At 41.0% G+C, this 27,669-nt stretch overlaps 1 protein-coding gene across 1 annotated transcript; it reads left to right on the top strand.

Annotated features, from left to right (window-relative positions):
* Positions 1-884: 884 nt before the first annotated feature.
* Positions 885-26,862, top strand: pxmp2 (peroxisomal membrane protein 2). The gene is made up of 5 exons (XM_068006326.1): positions 885-1,046; positions 8,247-8,363; positions 19,562-19,724; positions 21,670-21,789; positions 24,864-26,862. The coding sequence occupies exons 1-5, from the start codon at positions 940-942 to the stop codon at positions 24,930-24,932; spliced, it is 576 nt and encodes a 191-aa protein (XP_067862427.1). The 5' UTR covers positions 885-939; the 3' UTR covers positions 24,933-26,862.
* Positions 26,863-27,669: the final 807 nt, after the last annotated feature.

The raw sequence follows: 27,669 nt of genomic DNA, 5'->3' as shown, positions 1-27,669 counted from the left end.
AGTTTATGGAATTATTCACTGCAAATTTTCTGTATTTATTTCAAATTTCCAGCACTTTCATTTTTTGCTTGGTTAAAATATGGATTCATTCATCAGATTAGGCACAAAGCCTAGGAAATCAGTTCATAAACACTGGAGGTTCTTGTAGTCAGTGGACATATTTCCTTCGGTTGTTAGAAGACTTGTTCCCAACCTTTCACGGAAAATAATGTATAGGTGAGTTATTCGTGGTCTGATTTCCCATTTCTTGTAGAGAGATTCCTAGCATATTGTCGTATTATATTAATATATGAACTATGACAAAGACGAGCAGTGAAATTGCAGCACAGAAACAAGCCAGTGTTTAAACTCTGTTGAAGTATCAAGAGGTGATATGGTGTAATTTCATTTCCCTTTTATTAATTATCATGGTTATTGTGCATTTTCTTCAAATGCAATAAACTTTAAATAAAAAAGGGAGTCCCCATTGCATCGGCTGTATTTCCTTATTAAGTAATCATTATTGAGAAGGGTGCCTATATTGTGCGTGGAAGGGAAGTTTGTATGATCAATCGTTTGAGGAGAGTGATTTTTTAAAAATCCATTGCAAATCTGATTTATTAATGGTCTTTCAGTATGTAATGAATATTAGCTACAGGCAAACTGCTTAGAGATGGTAGAGGACTTTTTTAAAAAATGAAGTTTTTAGTCGGTATCGGTGTTAGGCTTTCACAAAGCACTAGAGTCATAGAGTACACGAATCTTACTACAACACACTGCTTTTACAACAAGGCGCTGGTTTCCAGTAATTTCCATGTCACTGCTAGTAGTGGGACCGGGATCAGCTGGCACTCGGATGCGGTTATTTACGGTAGCCACACAGCAATTTGTCAGTCCGGCCCAGTCCCAGTAGACGGAAGCGGTGTGAGTGTGAGGTTGCTCAAGCTGAGCTTTGATTGAATGATGTCGGGACATTCCACATCCGACCGGTCTTTCAACCGACTCCTGCTACATCAGTACTTGCTCCTGTTAAAGAAGTACCCAATACTGACCAAGTCAATCACCAGGTAAGCATGTTTCAACCCGAGATTAATACGCTCCGCCCCAAGAAATGCTGCGAGATGCCAGCAACTGCGGGAGTTTGTACTGAGGTTTATGTTTATTTTTTGCAATTTTATTACATCCGGAATCGGCAAAAGATTCACCTCCAAAGATCTACCTGGCGCATTTTCCCCAATTGTGTATGTTTTATTAGCTCAAGAAGATGCTGAATTATAATTATCTGTGGCCGCAAATATTTTCTATCAAAGTGGATAAAATGAGGTAAAATGAGCTGCAAACAGTATTTAAAACATCAGGATCAAAGGAGGAAAAGATCAACAGCTTTGAACGAAACAATGGGAACTAATGGTGTGAATCAGCTTGTTTTATATGTAATGTAACTGCTGACCATCCAACTTTCCTTCCTGGCCCCCATGTTATCTGATATTGTTAACTGTGCCTCTCCTCAGGTACTGTCCCCTACCCTTCAAATCTGCCGTCATTACCCTCCTCCTCAAAAAAAACCATCCTTGACCCCTCTGTCTTTGCAAACTACCGCTCCATCTCCAACCTCCCTTTCCTCTCAAGTCCTTGAACGTATTGTCGCCTCCCAAATCCGTGTCCATCTTTCCTGCAACTCTGTTTGAATCCCTCCAATCAGATTTCCGTCCCTGCCACAGTACTGAAATAGCCCTCATAAATGTCACAAATGACATCCTATGTGACTGATCGTGGTAAAATATCCCTCCTCATCCTTCTTGACCTGTCTGCAGCCTTTGACATGGTTCACCACACCATCCTCCTCCAACGCCTCTCTTCCATCGTCCAGCTGGGACTGTGCTCACCTGGTTCCATTCTTATCTACCCAGTTGTATCCAAAGAATCACCTGCAATGGCTTCTCTTCCCACTCCTGCACCATTACCTCTGGAGTCCCCCAAGGATTTATCCATTGCCTCCTCCTATTTCTTATCTACATGCTGCCCCTCAGTGACATCATCCAAAAACACAGTCAGGTTCCACATGTACGCTGACGACACCCAGCTCTACCTCACCACCACCTCCCTCAACCCCTCCACCGTCTCTGATTTTTCACACTGCTTGTCCGACATCCAGTACTGCAGGAGCAAATATTTCCTCCAACTAAATATCGGGAAGACTGAAGCCATTGTCTTCGGTCCCCGCCACAAGCTCCGTTCCCTAGCCAACGACTCCATCCCTCTCCCTGGCAACTGTCTGAGGCTGAACCAGAACGTTTGCAACCTCGGCGTCCTATTTGACCCTGAGGTAAGCTTCCGACCACATAACCGATCCATCACCAAGATGGGAATCCACCTCCATAACATCACCCGTCTCTGCCCCTGCCTCAGCTCATCTGCTGCTGAAACCCCCATCTATGCCTTTGTTACCTTTAGACTTGATTATTCCAATGCTCTCCTGGCTGGCCTCTCATCTTCTTTCCTCCATAAACTTGAGCTCATCCAAAACTCTGCTGCCTGTATCCTAACTTGCACCAAGTCCTGTTCACCCATCATCCTTGTGCTCGCCGACTTACTTTGACTCCCGGATTGGGAACGCCTCGATTTTAAAATTCTCATCCTTGTTTTCAAATCCCTCCATGCCCTCACAGCTCCCTATCTCTGTAACCTTCTCCAGCCGTACAACCCTCCGAGATCTCTGTGGTCCTCCAATTCTTGCCTCTTGTGCATCCCCGATTTTAATTGCTCCTCCATTGGCGGCTGTGCCGTTAACTGCCTAGGCCCTAAGCTCTGGGATTCCCTCCCTAAACCTCTCTGCCCCACTCTCCTCCTCCTTTTAAGATGCTCCTTAAAACCTACCTCTTTGACCAAGCTTTTGGTTACCTATCCTAAAACCTCCTTATGTGGCTCGGTGTCAAATTTTGTTTGATAATGGCTCTGGAGAAGTGCCTTGGAACTACATTTTACCATGTTAAAGGTGTTATATAAATGCAAGTCATTGTTGTTATTGTACAATGCAAATAAGTACCTAGACTGGCTGTGAATTACACAGAAATGCACAGGACTAGAAAATCTAAACGGTTTGCCTTCCCTTTTCTGAGCTTGAGTCTGGGGCCGCTGAATGCAGTTTGTAGTTTTAAACAATTTATTCAGGTTTAGTTTATCTATACCCCTTAGAATCATGCAAATCTCCCTAAACCACCTTTTCTCCAGTGTAAACATTCCAAGCTTTCTTCGACTCTCTTCATAGCTTAGATGCCCAGTCTCCCATCTGTATACTCTCTCCAAAGCCAGAATGTCCATACTGTAGACCAGTGTGGTTCAGTAGAATTCACTGAGTAGCCACAGGCGTGGTTACGGCGACATTGTTTTAACCACATACACTAATTTTAGTAGAAAATGTCTTGCGTCTCATCGTTGGTTGGGTTTGCTTTCTTTTGCTGGCCTTGGAGTAGTTATTAATCAAGCTGATCACAATGACTGCTTCCCTCTCCATACAATGTTATTGGTGTTTCCATGGTGCTGAGGGCCAACGTTTTCACCCACAGTGCGCCATTTTAGCAATGACAACAACTTGCATTTATACAGCGCCTACAACAAAGGAAAATGTCCAAGGCACTTCACAGGAGTATAATCAGACAAAAATTAGCACTGAACCAAAGAAGGAGATATTAGGATGGGTGATGAAAAGCTTAGTCAAATAGGTAGGTTTTAAGGAGGGTCATGTAGGAGGAGAGAGTGGCAGAGAGGTTTAGGGAGGGAATTCCAGAGCTGTGCAAGTTGTGTAGCTAATCTCACTGGTTCAGTAACCTACTGAAATGTCTCTAGCTCAGATACATCAATTGTACCTAACTCATGTAAACTTATCGTACCACATGGCCACATTGAGCTGCTGTTTGAAATTACTGGAGAAATGAAAAATGTTATTGTAGAAATAAATTAATTGTGTACACATGTCTTGGGTGAATCTAGCATTGCAGTAAAGCCATGTCAGTGGGAGAGCAGGTTAAAACTGTTCTTCACATTTAGACATACAATGAAATGTCCTATGCATCTTCACTGCAGTAAACACTTTAGTTGGTGCTTCATGTTCATCTTTTCGGTGTCCTTTATTTTCAATTTTTTCCACTTTTCTCCTAAAGGTATTAACACTCCAAGATATAGTTCAATTGACACCAACACTGGTTCCAATGTGGTAACTTGTTCATGTGTGAGCCCAGACACTGAATGTCAGTAGGCTATTTGACTATGTCTTCAATCAATATCTGCATGCATGTACTTTCCAGCAGAGAGCTGGACAGTGATCAGGAGTGGCTGATTATTTTTCCTCCCTCCCTGGTCTAGGGACACCATCTATAGCATCCCAACTATCAATCTGGCTGAAATCACGTAACTCGGCACTGACTGGGAATTTAACGTGGAACATTTCTTGTCTGTGTGCCTCAGACTTTTTTGGTGTTATGTATGTCTGGACTAAAAATATGATTGTGATATCTGTAGAGCATGTAGATAAAAAGAAGTGCTGCAGGTGCAATCTGTCCATTGCCAACGTATCCAGTCCATTGCCGTCAGCTGTTTTCAAACGGACACCATTTGTGGGCTGGGGCAACCATGTTCCAATCTTATACAAGTCTCTTTTGGGGAAGTAAAGGCCACTTGATTTTCTTCTAAGTAGGTAGGGAACATTGGACAAATGTCATCAACAGACTGCTGATGCACGTCTCAGTGGTAAGCTTCAGCTATGTATGAAGACCTGGGAATAGTCTGCCTATGCTTGGAATGCATATGCTCAGATTCTGAGTGTTAAAATCTCTGAAATTAGGAACACAATTACTAGTTATCTGCAATTTGAGCCTCTAGTTCCTTGCCTATGGGAAACACTTGACTGCAGAACAGAAATCCCCACTGTGGCACAATCGACATCAAGAAGGAAATCATGATGTGAATCAGCATTCTACCACTATAACACACTGCACCATTATATCACCCGATGTTTTATTTTAAACTGTGCTCTAGGCCATCTGAGATAGGCATTTTAAATCCAATTGATTGTATGTTAAGCCAACGGGTTGTAGTGCAGTTCCATGGTGCTTTAAGCAGGTGCTGTATATGTGCCCATTAAACATAATGGGGCTGTTTTAGACTTAATAGCAGTATTTTTTAAATTGTAGAGCTCTAATGTGTGGTTTCCTTGTCAATTGTATACTATGGGGAAGAAAACCCTTTTTAATTCTGTTTGCCACAAGGCCTTCAAATAGAAAGCAAATCTATAGTCAAATTTAACTTCCCTGATTGAAATATCATCCAGAGTCTAGTAGAACTGTGGGAAGGATAAGTGATGATGAAAGAGGCACGAATTGAAAGAAAATTTAACTGATTTCTCTGGGGTATAGAAAACAGGCTGGAAGAATCACAGATTGTTTCTCTTTAATAGTGTCTTACAGACGTCCTTTCCTGAGACCCTCAACTCATCACCCGATTTTTCTGTGGAATACAATCTGTTATGAAAACAACTTTTTTTTTCTGACACTGCCCACTGTGAAGAATCATCTTGGAGCAGAGATCAATTTTGATGATGCATAATTTAGGAAGTCAGGCTTTGAGTTACTGACCTTCACAAAGCCAAGTAGATATCTGAAATTGACTGCTGCTGTGAAGACTAGGATGTCTTTGTAACAGCTTGTGCTTTCAAAAGAGTAAATGTGTTAAATTTTGACTTTATGCAAAATTGTAAAGCGGGTAATTGCTAATCGGCAGTCTGTTTTACAACTCTCCAAATTTTTATTTCCCAATGGAAATAAAAATCGGAAGAGATGTAAAACAGGCTGCCGATTCACTATCACCCATTTTACACTATCGTACAAAGTCAAAATCTACCCCAACATCTTTTCAAAGAGCTATAACGTTGCATCATAAACTCTGATTTGACTGTCTTACTTCAAAATCATTACTCAGCTTGTTTGATGGCCTAATAAGTAAAGGCACTGCCTAATATTGCAGTCTTGATATATGGTCTGTGTTGACTTATCTGATCTCTGCCAGTGCAGCTGTAGGGTCACTACAATTGACCCACAGAAAGGGAGAGGAAAAAGCAGCCACGGTTTCTGCCCCATGTCTCCTGCTGGAAAGCATGCATGTGTGGACGTTGGGTGAGGACAGGATTGGGCTTGGTTTTGATGCTCCCTATGGTTCCATGCCTAGACTCACTTATGAAGACCAGCCACTTGGGTGTGGTGTTATCATCTATGGAACTCTACCCAGCAAGAGTCAGTGGCTTCAGGAGAGAAGCAGAGAAAAGTGTGAAAATTAGGGAAAAAATTATTAGCCAATTTACGTTATTAGATTGAAGTTCCTGTTCTTTAATGACTTGCTGCTAATATACCATAGTCTCCATGAATTGGTAGCTGTTCAGCAGTAATTTACCAGTAAGATTTTCCAATTAGGTTGGGATAATTTCTAACTGAAGCACATGTGTTCTTTGAGATTGTACCGTTCGTGAAGTTCAGTTTTGTGGGCACAAACTACATTGCAATGTAATCCCTGAAGGAGCAAGTACTTGAATTCCACTGAAGCCACATGTTTTATTACTAACTTAAACTTCAGAGCGCAGGGGTCACTGTTACTATAATTAATCATTTACCTACAGTCACTGACAAAGCACTGATATGGACAAAGCCTGCAGAAATAAAGTTGAAGTTATTTCAACTTCAATAACTGCTGCGTGCAGAAAGTAGGGCTTGTAGCCCTGCTTACTGTCAGTGCCACTCTAGTTACTAACATCCAGCTGCTTCACCTTTATGAACTATCATAAAGAGCAAAGGTCATCACTGGGACCCTATTTCTATTTTTTTATATACTCAGTGAGGATATAATTACAAGGAATGGAACACTTGCCAATTTTGATTCTGAGTGTCAACATCAAGCACTTTCAGATCAGGTACAGCAGAGGTTAGATGAAGAGTAAACCTCCCACTACATTGCCCTATCAAGCTCTCTCAGGTCAGGTGGAGCAGAGTAAAGCCTTCTCTACACTGGGATGTGTGTGAGTGGGTGATTGATCTGTGATACACTGGAACACCTATCCTGCTGCAATACTAGACAGTCCACTCTTTGATTTACTTATTTATTTAACTTGCATTTATATAGCATCTTTCATGCCCTCAGGATGTTCCAAAGCACTTAACAGCCAATTAAGTACTTTTTGAAGTGTAGTCACTGTTGTCATGTAGGAATTGTGGCTGCCAATTTGTGGACAACAAGGTCCCACAAATGGCAATGAGATAATGACTGGATAATCTGCTTTTAGTGATGTTGGTTGAGGGATTCATATTGGCCAAGACACTAGGGAGAACCCCCTGTTCTTCTTCAAATAGTGCCATGGGATCTTTTATGGCCACCTGAGAGGGCAGACATTTCATCTGAAAGATGGCACTCCCAACAGTGCAGTACTCCCTCAGTACTGTACTGAAGTGTCAGCCTAAATTAGTGCTAAAGTCTCTGGAGTGGGACTTGAACCCACAACCTTCTGACTCAGAGGTGAGAGTGTTACACTGAGCCAAGTCTAACACCTTTAACTATGAGAAACAATTAATAGTAAAAGCATAAGGGGCATAATGCTTGATACAAATAGTCCAATATATTTCCAACTGTATTGCTGCACTCCCAATTCAATAAGTAGAAAAAAGAGAGCGAAAAGAGAATGGGAAAAAAAAGTGCTTGGCTTTATGCTTGTTTTAAACATAGACATAGAATGTATAGCACAGAAACAGGCCATTCAGCCCAACAGTTCCATGCTGGTGTTTATGCTGCATATGAGCCTCCTCCCTTCCTTCTTCGTCTAACCCTATCAGCATATCCTTCTTTTCCTTTCTCCCTCATGTGTCTATCTAGCTTCCCCTTAAAATGATTTATGCTCATCACCTCAACTACTCCTTGTGGGAGCGAGTTCCACAATCCAACCACTCTCTGGGTAAACAAGTTTCTCTTGAATTCCCTATTGGATTTATTAGTGAATATCTTATATTTATGGCCGCTAAGGTGTCTTCCCCCACGTGGAAACATCTTCTTTACGTCTACCCTATCAAACCCTTTCACAATCTTAAAGACCTCAATCAGGTCACCCCTCAGTCTTCTCTTTTCTAGAGAAAACGGCCCCTCTCCCACTATCTTCCCTTGGTTTCCTAATCCCAGAAGGGGAATTGGCTTCTGAATTAATATGCTCATTTGTCTTTATTTCTTTTTCCTCACAGTGGCATTCTCTCAGGACTTGGAAATGTTTTGTCTCAAATTATGGCAAGGCGAGGCAAGGACCCAAATACAATGAAGAGTCTCAGCTTTGGAGGCCCGGTCAGATTTGGAGTATTTGGGTAAGAAGACTCTGGACTACCAATGGTGTTTTGCCCTACTTCTCAACTCTCCATTTAAAGTATAATGCTTGAGTTTACTCCTACTGGTTTTTCTTTTGTAAAGTTGTATTGCAATTGTTCTTTGGATGTAAAACAGTCATATATAGTACATTCATAGTATACAGAATACCAAGTATAGTAGACATGGTAGTTTACAGCACTGAGTGGCTGGGGTTGTAGATAATCCTGAGGAATGATTCCAGGTAGTGGCAGTTACACTAGTACGTACCTTTGTATTTGCCCACTGTGTCAGTTATGCCACCATGCTTTGTTGGTTATTCTGTTTAAATAAGTGAAGCATGTTCCAGAGCCTAGATTTTTCTCATGTTTTAGTATTCATTTTCAGGTGGTTTCACAGTGGCCATAAAAGAAAAATAGGCCAGGGAGGTAGAAAAACCCATTGCAATTTTCTGCAAAGTGCCACGTGAGCAGCCAGTGGCACCCATCATGTGCAAATCAGATTTAAAGGTAGCTGTAATGTGTAACAATGAATTTCCCTCCCTTCTAAAACGAAAACCACTATAAAAGAGCTGTTTGTTGCTGCCAGGCAGCTGCAAATATGCATGTGGAGTTTAAGGCCTTATTCTGAGGATTCTGTATTAGGTTCTACTTTTCTAATGAATCCTTTTTTGACCATACTTTTTCCATCTCACAATATAGAAATACATGCATAGAGGTTTCAACACAGAAACAGGCCATTCGGCCCAACCAGCCCATGTTGGCATTTATCATCCATGCAAGCAAATAGTCCTAATCACATTTGCCTTTCCTGTTTCCATAATCCTATCCCCTTTTCCCTCATCCAACTATTCAATCTAATCTTGAATGTTGACATAGTTTCTGTCACAACCACTAACTCTGGAAGTGAATTCTACAACTCTCTGTATAAAGCAGTTCTCTTGCTCTCCGTTCTAAATCATTTAATCTTGTATCTAAGGCCCTTCAATCTAGGCACCATAATTAATGGAAACGGTCTGCTTTTATCTACCCTGTCCCATCCTTGCTCCTATTGCTCTGGTCCTTCATTTCTTTCATGTCATTGAATTCACCACCAGAGACAATGGTGTTTCCCTTCAGAATGTCCCTTTATCTCTGCTATTAATAGAAAGAAGAGGAAGATCAGGAGGAGCTAAGCAGGGAGGCCAGGCTCATCGGGCACCGTAGGAGGCATCCACTGCCCACAAGTACCTGCATCTTAATGTAGACAGGTCATTTCTTGGTCTCACTAACCAGCAATGCTTGAGAAGGCTATGCTTCTCTCGTGTACCAAGAATAGAGCAGTGCTACTTGCATGCCTGAGACCTGGAGGCCCCTTTATTGCTAGTGTCAGTCAAAGTCACAATGGCACTCAAACTTTATGCCACTGGTTCCTTTTGGGCAGCATTATGGATTATTTGTAATATCAATCAATCAGCTGTTCACTAGTGCAGTTCCGATCTCAAGGACCCCCGGTAAACATCAATAAGGCTTGTGGTGCTACAACAGCACTATAACTAAGCAAACCACTGGTATTCTGAAGGTGCATTTTAGGTGTCTTGATAGAAGCAGGAAGCACTACAGTACAGTCCAGTCAGGATGTCGTGCATTGTCGTGGTTTGGTGCTTGCTGCACAATTTTGCCATTCACAAAGAACATAAGAAATAGGAGCAGGAGTAGGCCAATCGGCCCCTCGAGCCTGCTCCGCCATTCAATAAGATCATGGCTGATCTGATCCTAACCTCAAATCTAAATTCATGTCCAATTTCCTGCCCGCTCCCCGTAACCCCTAATTCCCCTAAAAGGACTACTGATTAATGACACAGAGGAGGAAGAGGAAGGGTGAACAAGGCCAGCGGCATAAGCAAGCAACCGAGGTGTGGCTTGAGAAAAAGGCCACACAGGAGATCCCTTTGCTAGCTCCGAGACATCTATGGATGTAGCTCATAAGGAATATCTTTACCTAACTGATAGGACAGGTTTTGCAGTGGGCACTTCTGTCATGTTTTCCTTTTGCAAATACATCAAATCATTCATATGTTGACATTTAGCTCCTGCACAACTACCAATGTTTCTATTTGCAAAACATCCTGTAACTCATTATTCCAGATAATGCCCCACATTGCCACAAATCGATCTGCACAGATCTTCAGTACAAACAATACTTTAATCCAGAGAAATATATGTGCAGTCTTATTTTTTTGTCACCATGCCTCCCCCTGGTGCACAAAATTGTGTACCCTTTCAAACCTAGTCTCCTACTTCTTCTTAACAGCAGGAGCCATTTGGTCCTCACCTCAGAGCAAATGAAGTCCCAGAGAGATAAGCTGTAGGCTATATTTTGCTGCAGCTGCAAGGGCAGCCTGGCCCTGGTTACTTTTTACCACATGTGCAGCCATCTGAGGGGGCTGACAGGAGGGTACACACATGTTACTGTTCTGAGAGGCAGCATCATTGTGCATATTCTCTGCCAGGCAACTAGTACTGGACGGTGGTTCTGCTTGGGCAATGTTGCAGAATAGGGTCTACTGTAGATATCTTCTCAGACTCAGTCGTGTTACTCGATCCCCAAAGTGGTCAGAATGTCTTACTTCTTTGGGAGTTGCCTAACGCTGCCCTGTACGATAGTGTATCCCTTTGGATATAACAATACTATCCCCCCGTGATCTGTGTATGCTGTAGGAACTTTTGAAAACACAGGAAAAAACCAGCTGCTCCACCAAGTCTGTCCCATACTCATATGGTGCAACTTGTGCACCCCTCCCCCCCGCCCCCACAACACAAATCAACCACACAATCTCATGGGAGAGGCCTGTGTATTCCTTCAATCTCTTTGAAGGTAGACCAAGCAAATACTTGGTGAGACATGGCTTGATCCAACTCATTAAGCTGCTTTATTTCACATCAGGTGAACATACAGAGCAACAGTTAGGGTTGGTTTCATTTATTTAAATCAATACAAAATTTGTCTTGGCGTAATAATATAAAAAAATAAATACGCTATGCTTCCCCATATCAGTGGGTTATCTAATTTAAGTTAAACATAATAACTCCTCTGCATTCTGACCTTCAATCTAGAAAAGAACCTCCTCTTCTTGAGGCCTCCTTTCTTTTTCTGAGCTTCTTTTCTGGGGCCTGTCCCTTCATGGAAAGGGGTTAAAGGATTTTCAAGTGATGGTGAGGTAGTTTTTCTATTACCCCAACAAGGTAACAAATTGCTTATTGTTTAGTCTTTGGGGGGAAACAACTTCCATTTAGTATATGAACCACCTTCCATCTAGGAGCCCTTTTTAACTTGTGAGAATACATTTTACATAAAGAAGTATTAAAAGTAACTAACATTTTCAAATTCTTTCTGTGGAAAAATGGTCAAAAACATCCTGAAACGTGACTGGTACTGATTCGTGGGATATCAGACCAAATGTTACTGATCAGACCATCGTATCCCTGAGAGATACTTGTTTGAATTCCAACCTTACTCATTTGGAAGCTGAAAGAGACAGCCCTCTTGACTCTGGCGCTGAAGGCAACTTTGGCAGCAGTTGCAGCTGCAATGCCAGGATCTATGACTGTCCATAGTTTCTCTGGGGACCATCTATGTATGTACAGCCATGCTGTCAACACTTGAGTGTGTGACAGATCATTCTGAAGCTGCCATAAACTCAAGGGTTAATTGCATGGCTGAATATAGATCCAACATGGTGCCATAGGTGTGATTAGTGGACTCTAACTGAATCACCAACTGCAATACATTATGGAACACCATCCCCAGTACCTAGACATAAGTTTTATGTTCTGCAAGCAATCTTTTTTTTACATACTGGACCCTAAGATCTGGCTTTAGTAGTATATTTAGATTTTCAAAAGGCATTTGATAAGGTGCCACATAAAAGGGTGTTACACAAGATAAGGGCTCATTGGGTTGGGGGTAATATATTAGCAAGGATAGAGGATTGGTTAACGGACAGAAGATAAAGAGTAGGGATAAACGGGTCATTTTCAGGTTCGCAGGCTGTAACTAGTGGGATGCCGCAAGGATCGGTGCTTGGGCCTCAGCTATTTACAATCTATATTAATGACTTAGATGAAGGGACTGAGTGTAATGTATCCAAGTTTGCTGACGATACAAAGCCAAGTGGGAAAGTAAGCTGTGAGGAGGACACAGAGTCTGCAATGGGATATCGACAAGTTAAGTGAGTGGGCAAGAAGGTGGCAGATGGAGTATAATGTGGGGAAATGTGAGGTTATTTGGTAGGAAGAATAGAAAAACAGAATATTTTTTTAAATGGTGTAAAACTATTAAATGTTGGTGTTCAGGGGGATTTAAGTGTCCTTGTACACGAAACACAGAAAGTTAACATGCAGGTACAGCAAGCAATTAGGAGGGCAAATGATATGTTGGCCTTTATTGCAATGGGGTTGGAGTACAAGAGTAAGGAAGTCTTACTACAATTGTACAGGGCTTTGGAGAAACCTCACCTGGAGTACTGTGTACAATTTTGGTCTCTTTATATATGGAAGGATATACTTGCCTTGGAGGTGGTGCAAAGAAGGTTCACTAGATTGATTCCTGGGATGAGAGGGTTGTCCTATGAGGAGAGATTGAGTAGAATGGGTCTATATTCTCTGGAGTTTAGAAGAATGAAAGGTAATTTTATCGAAACATATAAGATTCTGAGGGGGCTTGACAGGGTAGATGTTGAGAGGTTGTTTCCCATGGCTGGAACTAGGGGGCATAGCCGCAGGATAAGAGGTCGGCCATTTATAACTGAGATGAAGAGGAATTTCTTCACTCAGAGGGTTGTGAATCTTTGAAATTCTCTACTCCAGAGGGCTGTGGATGCTGAGTCATGGAGTATATTCAAGGCTGAGATAGATAGGTTTTTTGGAATCAAGGGATATGGGGACGGACGGGAAAGTGGAGTTGAGTTCGAAGATCAATCATGATCTTATTGAATGGCGGATCAGGCTCGAGGGGCTGTATAGCGTACTCCTGCTCCTATTTCTTACGTTTTTATGGGTCCTGAGGCTCCTCAGCTGTGGACTAACATCTCCTGAACTTCTGGCCAGCTATGACTGCCCCCTCATCTTCCACTTCCAACTCCTCTATCAATTTGTGCTCAGCGTCATGTGCATTCCCCTTAGTTTCACTAACTACTCCCCCCTACCCAGGTAGATGTGGCTAGGCGGCTTGGTAGGGAATGTGTAAATGGTGATATGGGTGAAGAGATATTGGTAGAGGATGAAGCAAAGGGGTCAGGTTTCTCTGGTTGCTCTTCCTTAGCTTGTTGCTGTGGCAACACTTAGGAGGGCAAAAAAAGTAGAGACACAAGTGTGAGTAGATGAGCTGCATGATAGCCATAGTGCTTTCAAAGCTAGAACATGCTTAAATATTTGCAATATATTGTAATAACGGGTCCCATTTTTATGGCAGGAACTGAAGAGACGTGAGAAAATGAATTTCAAGACCAACCTACAGTTGGCACCTTCCCTTCCACTTCCCCCTCTCTCACTGCTTGTCCTATATGTCTGCCCAAAATTTCCAAGGTTTCCTCCTCATAAGTGCAGAGGCTGAGATTTCCACTACCTGTGGCAGCTTTCTGTGTTTGGCTGTGGGCTATTTTTTTCCTTTAAATAGTATCATAGAATTTTACGATTCTTTGATTGTACTTCTAGATAGTGTGAAGGCCCTTTGTATGCCATTTTATGGAACGCAACCAGGTGTGAAGAAGTATTAATTTATGTGCGTGCAGGAAATGAGCAAATACATATGTGAGTCTTTCGCTGCTTCCTTTCGTGTTAGTCTGTGAGTGAAGGAACACTTGCAGGGACAGGAAGTGGGTGCGTAGGATGACCTGGTACCCTGTAGGCATTTCAGGTAAATAGTAGATGGTTCAACAATGGGAGAGCAAGGTGGATCAAAATACAAAACATGATATTTCATTGCTACATGATATGACTGCCTCCTTTTCCCTTAGCTAACCAGGCTTAGGTATTTGAACTTCTTCCTTTTATTGAGTAGCCATGCAGTGGTTGCTGGAATGGTACTCATACCCAAAGTCACCTTCTTCCACTGGCATGCACCATCACTGTTTGGTTGGCCACCTTCCCTCGGAGCCAAAGATTTTCTAAATGCTTCGCCTTATTTTAGCCAATGAAAAGAAAATTTGGGGACTCTGTGCTCTGATGTAGGATTCTCCGACATCCTTTCTTCACAGTACTCAACTTTCTTGCAGCTAGATAATGGCTGGCTACTCCTTTAAGCTGCTGCAGCCACTTAAATGCTGCAGTAGGGTCAGATTTCCATTGCCTCTAGAAGCAAACTCTCAACAGAGGATGCAAATATGCTAGGAGTCACCTCAAAATGTTGAAATTAAACAGACCCAGCAAAATACATTGGGGTCAGAGCAGGGTCATGCCAGCAAGCAGAAGTGCTGTCCTGATGCACTTCCAGCAGTAACTTCACTACAGAGGAAAATCTCAAGCTTGGATGTTTAATGTGCATTTTGGTGCCCTTTTGTGCCACCACCATGTATTTATATAGTAGTACCATCTAATGGTAGTAATAGGGTACTGCAGCACAATAGAACATTGCATTCTGAGCCAACAGAATGGGAGGAGTTGGAACTGCAAGAGTTTAAGCGAAACCAATTATACTTTTTCAGTAAGTACGAGATCACCAATTCCATTGCTAAAGCATTTCTGCTTTTATTCCACTTTCTATATCACTTAAATTCTGATTCACACTCATTGTTTCCAAAAAACAAGCATTCCATTGTAATGGGAGTAAGCGAACTGTTGCACAGAAGGAGGCCATTCGGCCCATCGTGTCTGCGCCGGTCATAATAGAGCTACCCAGCCTAATCCCACTTTCCAGCTCTTGGTCCGTAGCCTTGCAGGTTATGGCACTTCAAATGCATATCCAAGTACTTTTTAAATCGATGAGGGTTTCTGCCTCTACCACCCTTTAAGGTAGTGAGTTCCAGACTCCCACCAGCCTCTGGGTGAAAACATTTTTCCTCAGCTCCCCTGGTTATTGACCTCTCTGCTGAGGGAAATAGGTCCTTCCTGTCCACACTATCTCGGCCCCTCATAATTTTATACACCTCAATTAAATCACCCCTCCGCCTCCTCTGTTCCAAAGAAAACAACGCCAGCCTATCCAATCTTTCCTCCATAGCTAAAATTCTCAAGTCCTGGCAACATCCTCCATAGATCTTCTCTGTATCTTCTCTAGTGCAATCACATCTTTCCTGTAATGTGGTGACCAGAACTGTACGCAGTACTCAAGCTGTGGCCTAACTAGTGTTTTATACAGTTCTAGTATAACCTCCCTGCTCTTATATTTTATGCCTTGGCTAATAAAGGAAAGTATCCTGTATGCCTGCTTAACCACCTTGTCCACCTGTCCTGCTACCTTCAGGGATTTGTGGACATACACTCCAAGGTCCCTCACTTCCTCTACACCTCTCAGTATCCTCCCATTTATTGTGTATTCCCTTGCCTTGTTTGACCTCCCCAAATACATTACCTCACATTTCTCTGGATTGAATTCCACTTGAATGCCACTTTTCTGCCCATCTGACCAGTCCATTGATATCTTCTTGCAGTCTACAGCTTTCCTCCTCACTATCAACCACACGGCCAATTTTCATATCACCTGCAAACTTCTTAATCATGCCCCCTACATTTAAGTCTAAATCATTAATATATACCACAAAAAGCAAGGGACCCAGTACTGAGCCCTGCAGAACCCCACAGGAAACAGTCTTCCAGTCACAAAAACATCCGTCGACCATTATCCTTTGCTTCCTGCCACTGAGCCAATTTTGGATCCAATTTGTCACTTTCCCTTGGATCCCATGGGCTTTTACTTTTTTGACCACTCTGCCATGTGGGATCTTGACAAAAGCCTTGCTAAAATCCATGTAGACTACATCAAATGCACTACCCTCATCGATCCTCCTTGTTACCTCCTCAAAAAATGTAATCAAGTTAGTCAGACATGACCCTCCCTTACCAAATCCATGTTGACTGTCCTTGATTAATCTATGCCTTTCTAAATGACAGTTTATACTGTCCCTCAGAATTGATTCCAATAATTTGCCCGCAACGAGTTTAGACTGACTGGCTTGTAATTACTAGGTCTATCCTTTTCTCTCTTTTTAAACAACGGTACAACATTAGCAGTCCTCCAATCCTCCGACACCACGCCTGTAGCCAGGGAGGATTGGAAAATGATGGTCAGAGCCTCTGCTATTTCCTCCCTTGCTTCTTTTAACAGCCTGGGATACACTTCATCCGGGCCTGGCAACTTATCTACTTTCAAAGATGCTAAACCCCTTAATACTTCCTCTCTCGCTATGTTTATCCCATCCAATATTTCACACCCTTCCTCCTTAATTACAATCTCTGCATTTTGTGAAGAAGGACGCAAAGTATTAATTAAGAACCATACCCACATCTTCCGCCTCCACACAAAGGTTACCTTTTTGGTCCCTAATAGGCCGTACTCTTTCTTCAGTTATCCTCTTGCTCTTTATGTATTTATAAAACATTTTTGGGTTTTCCTTAATTTTACTTGCCAGTATTTTTCATGTCCTCTCTTTCCTTTCCTAATTTCCTTTTTAATTTCACCCCTGCACTTTCTATACTCCTCTAGGTTTTCTGCAGTATTGAACCCTTGGTGTCTGACATATCTTACCCTGTATGCTCCTTGGCATCCAGGGGGCTCTAGATTTGGCAGTCCCACCCTTTTTCTTTGTGGAAACATGTTTATTCTAAACCCCTTGAATGCTCTGACACTGATTACCTTCAAGTAGCTGTTTCCAGTTCACTTTTGCTAAATCACTTCTCAGCTTAGTAATATTGGCCTTTCCCCAATTTAGAACTTTTACTCCTGTTCTATATTTGTCCTTTTCCATAACTATGCTAAATCTAACTGAATTATGATCACTACTAGCAAAATGCTCTCCTATTGATACTCCTTCCACCTGCCCAGCTTCATTCTCTCAAACTAAATCCAGAACTACCCCCCTCTTGTTGGGCTTGCTACGTACTGGCTAAAAAAGTTCTCCTGAACGCAATTTAAGAATTCTGCACCCTCTATACCTTTTACACTGATTGTGTCCCAGTTAATATTAGGGTAGTTGAAATCCCCTACTATTACTACCCTATTTTTGCACTTCTCAGAAATTTGCCTACATATTTGCTCTTCTATCTCCCTCTGAATGTTTAGGGATCTGTAGTACACTCTCAGCAGTGTGATTGCCCCTTTTTTGTTCCTTAGCTCAACCCACATGGCCTCATTTGATGATCCTTCTAACATATCTTCTCTCCTCACAGCCGTAATTGTTTCTTTAACCAATATTGCCACCCCCTCCTTTTTTATCCCCCCTCTATCTCGTCTGAAAACCCTGTAAACAGGAACGTTAAGCTGCCATTCCTGCCCCGTTTAAGCCATGTTTCAGTAATAGCTAAGATATCATACTTCCACGTGAGTATCTGTGCCCTTAACTCATCTGCCTTATTCGCTATACTCCTTGCATTGAGGTATATACCATTAAGCACTGCCAAACACTCCTTTGTTGACCAGTTTCTAATCTTTGTTTCTTCTGCCTTCCAAACTCGCTTACTAATTTTCTGCCTTCCATTTCCAGCTCTGCTTCTCTCCCTTCTGAATCTACACTCCGGTTCCCATCCCCCTGCCTAGCTAGTTTAAACCCCGCCCCCCCAGCACTAGCGAACCTCTCCGCGAGGACATTGGTCCTGGCTCTGGTGAGGTGCAACCCATCCGGCCTGTGGAGGTCCCACCTTCCCCAGAACTGATCCCAATGCCCCAGGAATCTAAAGTCCTCCCTCCTGCACCATCTCTCCAACCACGCATTCATCTTCTCTATCCTCCTATTTCTATACTTGCTAGCGCGTGGCACCAGAAGTAATCTGGAGATTACTATCTTTGAGGTCCTGTTTATTAATCTCTTTTCTAACTCCTTAAAGTCTGCCTGCAGCACCTCAACCCTCTTTCTACCTATGTCGTTGGTACTAATATGGACCATCACCTCTAACTGTTCACCCTCCTCCTCCAGAATGTATTGCAGTCGCTTGGTGACCTCCTTGACCGTGGCACCAGGGAGGCAATATACCATCCTGGAATCTTGTCTGCGGCCGCAAAAACGCCTGTCTGTTCCCCTAACTATAGAATCCCCTATCGCTATCGCTCTCCTGACCTTTCTTCTCCCCCACCCCTGTATAGCTGAGCCACCCATGGTGCTGTGGACTTGACTATGGCTGCACTCCTCAAAGGAACCATTTTCCTCATCGATATTCAGAACTGAATACTGGTTAGAGAGCAAGGTGCTCCTGGTCCTCCTTGGTAATCCCAGATTTAGTCAAGTCTATTAAATGCAATAATTAGAAGCAGGAATTATTTTGGCAATTCAGAACCTATTGGTGAAATATGAGGAAACAAATCTGCATTTTTTCACTCTTCCATCCTCGGCAACTACCAGCCCATCTCCAACTTCTTTATCATCTTTTAAGAACCTTGAATTTGTCTCCATGGTGCTTGTGATGATTAACCATGCCAACGCTTTTCATCCGTCACCCAGCTCCATTGGACTGCCTTTGCATGATTCCATTCCTATCTATCCAAACATAGCCAGAGCATCTCCAGTCATGGCTTCTTTTCCCTCACCTGCACCATCAATCCTGGAGTTCCCCAAGGATCAGCCTGAGGCAATGGCCAGGAAACTGATTTTTTGGCAGGGGCCCAAAGACGGTGGCTTTAATTTTCCCAATTTTGAGCTGGAGAAAGTTATGACGTATGTAAGACTGGATGTCGGATAAGCGGGTCCCCTCTTTTTCATCATCTACACGCTGTCCCTTGGCACATCGTCCACAGATATTACGTCTACTTGCAGATGCACACCACTGATATCTAATTGTACCACTTCTCTCGACTCCTTGATTGCTTCTGTACTCTCAGTCCGCTTGTCCAACATTCAGTCTCGCATAAATCATAACTTTCTCCAGCTCAAAATTGAGAGGACCAAAGCCATTGCCTTCAGCCCCTGCTTCTGTTCTCTCGCCACAACTTTCTGTTAAAATCTAATAAGAACATAATTATTTCTGATTACTTTGCTTCACTTAAAAAAAAATTGTGCTTTTATTTTCTGTTTCAGGTTGGTTTTCACGGGCCCTCTAAGTCATTACTTCTACCACTATCTGGATAAACTGATTCCATCCAATGTTCCCTACTCCCAGATAAAGAGGCTTCTCGTGGACCGTCTGATATTTGCTCCAGTATTTCTGGCTCTTTTTTTTGTGGTTATCAGTCTACTTGAGGTGGGTCCCAGTGATCATAAGGCCACAACAGACATCTTGGGATATTGTCATGGGTGACTGAGAGAGAGCAAATGTGGGGTTAAGAGGCCTAAGAAAGAGATTGCAGATTTGTGGAATCTGTGACAGTGTGGAGTTGTGGGATTTTAGATAATGTAGTTGTGGGTTCTGAAAGAGAATGCAAGGTTGTTGGGGTAAGAGAGAGAATGATTACAGGGTTGTTAGGGCCTTTGAGAGAATGAGCACAGGGTTGATAAAATAAATTGATGATGTAAAATGACACTAATAAATCCTAAACCTAACAACATTAGAATAATCAATAATGCACACATACAGCCCCAACAATTCAGCTTTGTTCCTCTAGCCAGATCTCTCCTAGAAGCTGCATTGACTATTTTTAAATTTGTATTTCCAGCTTTCACAACAGTAATATATACAACAAAACAATATTTTAAGACTTTTAAACATCTAAAAGCACTTTAACGCAACAGCAACAATATTTAACATTTGATGTCCAAGACAGAAGAAGCTTTGACTTGACAGTTCAATGTAAATCTAGAATCAGCGGTTCTGATAAGAACAAAAATCCTGTTTAAACATCATTTCAACTAACTTTTTGATCCATCAAACCTTGAAGAAACAGAGAAGAGTAGCACGTGAGCCTTAATTAATGAATCTGTTTCCCTATTACAACAGCATTCTTTAAGGTAAGTTTTCACATTTAGTGGACCACTCAATTTATAATTTGCTCAAGGAAAGTAGTGCCCCTTCCACCCATTTAGGTTTAATTTCTTTGTCACATTGGTGTGGAATAATTCTTGCGATTATTGCTTGTTATTATGATCAAAGAGTGTTAACAGATTCATTACTTAATATAGCGAATTATTGTGAAGTGGTGATAGACAAAGCAAACATCATATTGAATTATATTGTTGAATCAGCACAGCATACATTGTAGGGTTCCCAAGTCTTTCAGACCCTGTGACTTAGACTGTAAACTACAAATCAGGTTTATTAAAAGTACAAATTAAATAGCAACAGAAAGTTAATCCAACAGATTTCACTTGATTACAGAATGTTTAATTTACACTTCCTCCTCCAATATGAAAATATACGACCCTTTGTTAACTCTTTTTAAAAATACCAAACCTGGACCAGTAACACACATTTATAAATCCAACAGAATTTCCAGGTGTACATCTCTATCTGAAAAGAACTGAGATATATCACTCGCATGCTTTGAAGTTAAATCTGGAATCCAAAAATCAAATAGTGTCTTCCACAACTGAACAAAGTTTATCAACTTAAAGTACTAGTTCTCTGAACTTCAACTTGATATACTCGACAGTCCATTTGCATGTTTTACCAAACCCGTTGCGTAAATTGTTTTCAGGACAAACCAAGCAGTTTAGTGGTTTCTCTTGTTTTGCAATCAAAAGGTATTTACATATGAATATTGCCTTGTCTCCAGAGTGAATATGAAAGGCCATGCATATTGTTTGGTGACTACATATTTATTTCAACTCAACTACCTATTTCAGTAAACAAACTTTAGTGACTGGCCACATCTCATAAGTTAGATAATCAAAATGTAGAGACTTATAATTTGGAATACAACATTTGCCTCCTTATCTGTCACAACGGTATAAAAAGGTAAATCTGAAGCACTAATTTAAGGTCAGTCGTTACAGTAGGAAAAAGGGGTATTGGAAAAAATTGGTGATGGGTAAATTTAGGACTAGTGTCGGAAAGAACTTCACCCAAAGAGTAATACACATTGGAATAAGCCGCTGGGTGGTGGAGGCAAAAACCTTAGTCATTCAAGAGCCATTCTAAAAGTAATTAATTTTGTGAAGTGCTTTGGGATGTTTTATTTTTCTGTATATCAATCAGCTATACTAAGAGGAATGATCCACTCAAATGACCAGAAATAATGTGTCTGTAATAGGGGAAGAACCTGAAGGCATTAAAGGATAAGATGCAGACTGGATACTGGACAGCACTGAAAATGAACTGGAAAGTTTGGACAATCTTCCAGTACATTAACATTAATTATGTGCCTGCTCAGGTAAAGTATATTTGTTGGTTGGAGAGGCTAATATGATTGTTTCATGACTGGTACTATGTCTGCATATTTTACCTGGACCATTGAGCTCTGCCAGTACATTAAAGCAGCAACAGCCATTTTTAAGGTTCACTGATTGTAAAATGTCCAGCATGAATCAACATTGTTGCTCAAAGAAAAGGTAATGCTTAAGCATGAACTCCATACTCATCTAAGTAAAGAGCATTGGCCCGAAGGTACAATTGCAAAGACGTAAACCCTGTCCCAAAAACCAAGGGTCGGGGTTATCCACATACTCTGGATGAGTGGCCCACACCTGTAAGAAAGCACCAGCGGTGACTGCCCTGATGAGAGTCACAGAAAATTGGAGCGACCCCCTGCCACTCCGAATAGGAAGTCAAAGACCCTAATAGGACACAGCAGGTAAATGGGTTACTTAGAAGTTGCACCAGCATTGATCTCCATAGGTAATAAATCCTCTTTTCATTGAAGCATTTTGGGGCCTTTGGAAGATAATAGAACCTATGCCTGAGCAGGCATGGGTTTTATTGGGCCTATCAGATACTGGGCAGAAATCCCAGAGAAGTTAGTGAACTTTCCCAGCTACATCCCCTTGACATAGTGGGGCTAGTGAAGATTTTTCCTATGCCCCCCACTGGAAATTCCTGGCCTCCTCCAGGATGGGATCCTGACAGAGCCAGGTTTGTCCCATTGTATGGCACCTGCTCGGCAGTTATGTCGGAGGTGTGTCCAGGTCAAGGGAAGAATTTTGGGACCAATATCTTTTTAGAGAGGTATCAGGATGAATCAATAAAGTTGTCTGTGTGCCCTCAAAAGTGCTGTTTCTTTAGGGATTTTGTCATGTGATGGTGCTCCAGGCAAGCTTTGCCACAGAATTATAGGCTGCAGATTTGTGATCTCACAATTCCCTGTGTGGCAGATTCACAATTCCAGTTGCTCCTTCAGGTGGAATAGATGAGCAAAGATTTAGCGCTTGACTACATAGAGCAAACATGTCAATGTAGTCACTCTGGGCCACTCAGGCAACTCTTGGCAGCAGATACAGAAAAAAAATTGGAAGAGAGAGACAATCTCAAACTTAAAAGGAGAACACGCTATCAGTCCTCTCAACCGGATAATGTTCTGTGACATGGGGAGAGATTTTTCTTATGTTAAAAGTGCTATATAAATGAAAGATGTTGTAAAAATGAAAAAATAAAATCCATGAATGGGAGAAAGAAAGCAATTTCATTCTATGTTTCCATTGAGAAAACCAGTTCAATAATATCAAAGGAGAAAGTAAAGACATCTGAAATCCAAAAATTATATTCAACATTCAGATTTAATGTTATCAATTGTAGAATTATTACAAATATTTTATAAAATGTAAGGTAAACATCTATTAAAAAATGTGAAGCTGAAGAAAAGTTAATGCATTTCTTTTTGTCTTGAACCCATTGTGTCAGGAATGACCACATTTACTAATAGAGTAATTGGTTTAAAATGCCTTATTAATTATTTAATGATTGAAATCACTTGAGCAATATTTTTAGATGTTCTGTATTTGGTGTGCAAGTCTCTCCTTCATACCTGTTCTTATATCCTGTAAACACAGTGGACCTCACTGATGCATATCTACAAACATACGAAAAGGACAGCAAAGGACCATCAAGTCTGCCCCACCCAGACATGGTGAAGCCACATAGAGCACTGGCCCATCCCCCCCCCCAAATCACACAATCTCCTGGGACAGTAAAATCTCTGGGAAATTCCACATCAACTCCCTAAGGCAATTCAGTGAAGCTCCAGGAGCCTGTGGTACCTCATAAATCCATTTAATTCCAACTGACCCATGATTTGCCCTCCTCGCTCAGGAACTTGCCTCGCTCCCTTTTAAAGGGCCAAAGGGAATCCAGATTTGTTGCATGCTTCGGTAATCTGTTCCAGGGGGTGATGACTGTTGAAAAAATGCTTCCTAATATTTAACTTAATTCTTAGTCCAAGAATTTGACATGCATGCCTCCTTGTCCTACCATCCGTAACCAGCTCAAATAAGCTATCCAACTGGATAAAATCTAATCCCTTCATCATTTTAAAATATTCAATCATAATCCTGTGTTTCCCGATAGAAAATAGCCCAACTCCTGGTTGCCTATCCTGATAACTATAAACCCTAAGTTTAAGTATCATTTTGGTTGCCCACCTCTGTACGTTCACCAGGGTTTCAATATCCCTTGATATGCGTGGGATCAAAACTGGACACAATGCTCCGAAAATGGCTATACCAAAGCTTTGTATAGCCTGCATATAGTGCTCTTACCATAGGGATACAGCCCAAAACCTTATTTCCTTCTCAATGGCCTTATCACACTGTTTGCACCATAATGATTTATCAACTTTGACCCTTACATCCTTACCTTTTACCTGAAATCTTTAGTAGGTACCCCGCATGGTATAAACATGCATGGAGTTTCTTAAACTCTAATGTATAAGACTGCACTTATCCGCATTGAAGGACTTCTGCCACAGGCCCAGTCCCTAACTTATAGCATCCTGCAACCTATTGATTTGGTCTAAGTTCCCCAAGATGGATAAATGTTCTGGAGTTTTTCTTGATTCCCTTTGTGATCAGGAAATAGTTACACAAATTTCCCTAAGGTGATTAAATAGATGAGTTAGAGTCTGTGAAACAAGATATTTTACATGGTCTGTGGAAGGGACAAGCCTATTGGGCTAAATGGCTTTTTCTTGATCCATACTTTTTTATGTTCTCTATTTCAAGATAAACAAAGTTAAGTTTTGGATGCCTTTTCTCAGGTGAGAGGTTCTGCTTTCACCAGGTGTCCATTGTGTTGGGTTGGTAGGGAACAGATGGAATAATTTTTGCATTAGGTAAATGGTTTAAATAGCCCATCAGTGCAAGCATTTGAACTCACAATGTGAAGGGATTGCTTGGCCTGCTATGGTACTGAGCTACATTTAATTTGAATACTGATGACTAGAGTATGATCATCATGACTATTAGGATGAAATAATTTGTCTGTTCATTTTTGTTTTCTTTTCTATTTGTTTTTCAGTTCCGTGTGCTGTTTGCTAATCTGGTAGCTCTGTTCTGGTATGCGTACCTAGCTTCAATCAGGAGATGATGCTACATCATTACCATTGGCCAGCATCTGCTGAGAATTATTTCTTCCACTCTGAGAATAATTCTGACTTTGAAAGAAGAATGTAATGAATGGACTTTGGCCAAATCCTAAATCTAATGTAATTTTCTGTGTTTTCACAAAACATCTAATGGATAGCTGTTTTGCTCAGAGAAAGAACTGTGAAATTTATAGTGACAATAACAAGATGTAGTATAAGCCTGCCATTTTCAAAAAGTTTATTTTTAGTTGGGTTTTTAACTACTTTGCTGAACATTCGTTAATTCTGTAAATTATTTTCTACACTAGATGTTAAAAGTACAGTTGATCTTATATAGGATAATTTGGCTGCAGTGTGTTACAAGGCAGTAACCAATCGAGGGGTTCAGTTGAGATTGTACACTACAGGAACAAAGCAAGAATACCATATGAAGCCAAAATGTTGCTGTTCTATCCTACCTATGTTTACTGTCTATATGTACACTGCATTCAGGAATCTTATTTAATGTACTCAGGAATTTTGATACTGCTTCCAAATACATTGATAAATTAATTGATTGAGGTAGTTTTGTTTCAAACAGATGGCAGACTCCACAATCAAACTGTATGGCTAAAACTGAAGTGCTGTGGTACAATGTGATTGATAATGCAGTAATGTATTTATTTTATGGTATGTTATAAGGAAATAGCCTACCATATACATATATATTATAATACTGTATAAGGTACCTTGCATCATTACGTATTATTGTGGATGAACTAAATTTGCCCTGGAACAGCAATGTTATGCTGTACATTATCACATCTGAAGCTTCATGTTAAAGGAGTTTTTTTAAGAAACAAAAATAAGAAATTAATGGGAATTAATGAATGTTCTGCAGCCTTACAGTTAATTGTTGGGAATCTCTTCCAATTCACAGTTTCTCTGTAGCACTAAATACAGTCAAAGATATTCAGTAGGGAAACTGTGAAACACTAAATTCGTTCGTTGAATGAAAAACATTTGATAAAGACATAAGTGATGTAGTACGGATTAACATTAAGGATCACTAAAGTCAGTTTTTACTGATTTTTGGCACAAATTTCTTTTATGTTTTTGGTTGATGGATCAGTTTTTAAAAAAAAAAAATTTCTTGTGATTTTTTTGGGGGAGGGGGAACTGAATTCTTCCCCTAATTTTCCCTATTCCTTGTGTTGAAAATTGGGTCCATTGATGGACTAGGGAAGCAACTAGGAATGCAATTTATGTGACAAAATGCCCTGCATGTGCATCCTGGAACCTGATTTTCAGCACCAAATCAATGACGAATTGTCTGGAGCTGAGTTCAGAGTTTCTGTAATGTGAATATGTATTGAAAATACATTTAGAGAAAGCAACTTGCTTCAACAATCTGAAATATGATCACAGAAGAGGATTTGATATATAATTAATTGTACAATTATACTCCAAGTCAAATAGAATTTAATACAGGAACTATTGTAGTTTTCAGTTTTATCCTAATCTGACTTCAAAAATATTCAATTTCTGTGCTTGCCCACAGTGGTGTCCATATTAAAGATTCAAAAAGAAACATAAAATAGAATTGGAAAACATTTTTGGAACTGCTTTTGTGGCTCATAAAAATAGTGTCCATGAACCGTTTTTGTAATTGTGGATTGTCATTTAGCTTTAACTTTTTCATAGCCTGCTTGTTCTTTTGAGCTTTAGCAATGTTTCAAATATAAACTGAGTTTTACTGATTTTCTTTGAATTTATCTGGGTTTTTGGGGTGCAATTTTTTTAAACCAAATTTTAACTTGGTTTTGATGCTAAAACTAAAAACCTACAAAACACCTGAAAAAACCTGCGTTTTTAACTTGCCAATAAAAACTGCCTTTAATGATTTTAATTGAAATCAGGTATTCCTCAATTCCTCACTCAGTATTCTGTTTATGCAACAAATGTTGTATTAATAATTAAAATGATTTTAAATGTAAATTATTTTTGATACTTCTTTACTTGGTAGACAATGTCCAGCACATATCTGTCTGCATAGGCATCAATGCACCCATCCACCATGAAAATATGCTCCCTTCTTCGTTGGAACTGTCATCCTCAAGTATGAAGGACACACTACAACTAAGGACTATTACAAGTACACTAGTTGCTTGGAGCGAGCCTTTGGCTCAGTGGTAGCATTCCTGCCTTTGAGTCAGAAGGTGCGGGGTTTAAACCCTGCTCCAAATAGTCCCAGCAAGTAGAGACCGTCGCTCTGGCTCTGAATTCTGGGCTGATACCAGCAGGAAACTTGTGTCCGGTGGGTGTGGGTGGCCCTTCCCCCTCATCATACAGGTTGTGGGAGTCCATTAAACCCTCCCGCCTTTTAGGACTAACCACTCTATCGGCTGGTATAAAGATAGTTACAGCCATGGAAGGAGCATTCACATTGCAGTATATTAATCAGCCTGCGAACCCTTCCACTATGTCACACTATTTGCTAAGGAAAGAGTGTAATGATTCAACAACAACAAGATACTTCATTGGTCTTCAGCAAGTCACATCAGCAGAATCTCCAAAACTGAACATTCGCCATCTGGAGAAGTCCCTTAGTGGGGACGAAGAATGAAACTTGCTGGGTTCTGTCAGCTTCAATGCCTAGACATGGATTGTATCACATATTTGTGGAGTCAGCCTAATGTTTGGAAGTTTGGCTGGAGCAGCTAGTTAGTATGTTGCCTTTTCACCCCAGGGTCCTAGTTT

This window comes from Heptranchias perlo, chromosome 25, assembly GCF_035084215.1.
Source record: "Heptranchias perlo isolate sHepPer1 chromosome 25, sHepPer1.hap1, whole genome shotgun sequence".
NCBI lineage: Eukaryota > Metazoa > Chordata > Chondrichthyes > Hexanchiformes > Hexanchidae > Heptranchias > Heptranchias perlo.
The sequence above is the reverse complement of the archived record's forward strand: the minus strand, read 5'-3'. Positions and strand labels throughout refer to the sequence as shown.

Coding starts and splice junctions, on each gene's coding strand:
- pxmp2 (XM_068006326.1), top strand. CDS start 940: ATGATGTCGGGACATTCCACATCCGACCGGTCTTTCAACCGACTCCTG. Junction 19,725..21,669: donor TGGTTATCAGTCTACTTGAG/GTGGGTCCCAGT, acceptor TGTCTGTAATAG/GGGAAGAACCTGAAGGCATT. Junction 21,790..24,863: donor TTAATTATGTGCCTGCTCAG/GTAAAGTATATT, acceptor TTTGTTTTTCAG/TTCCGTGTGCTGTTTGCTAA.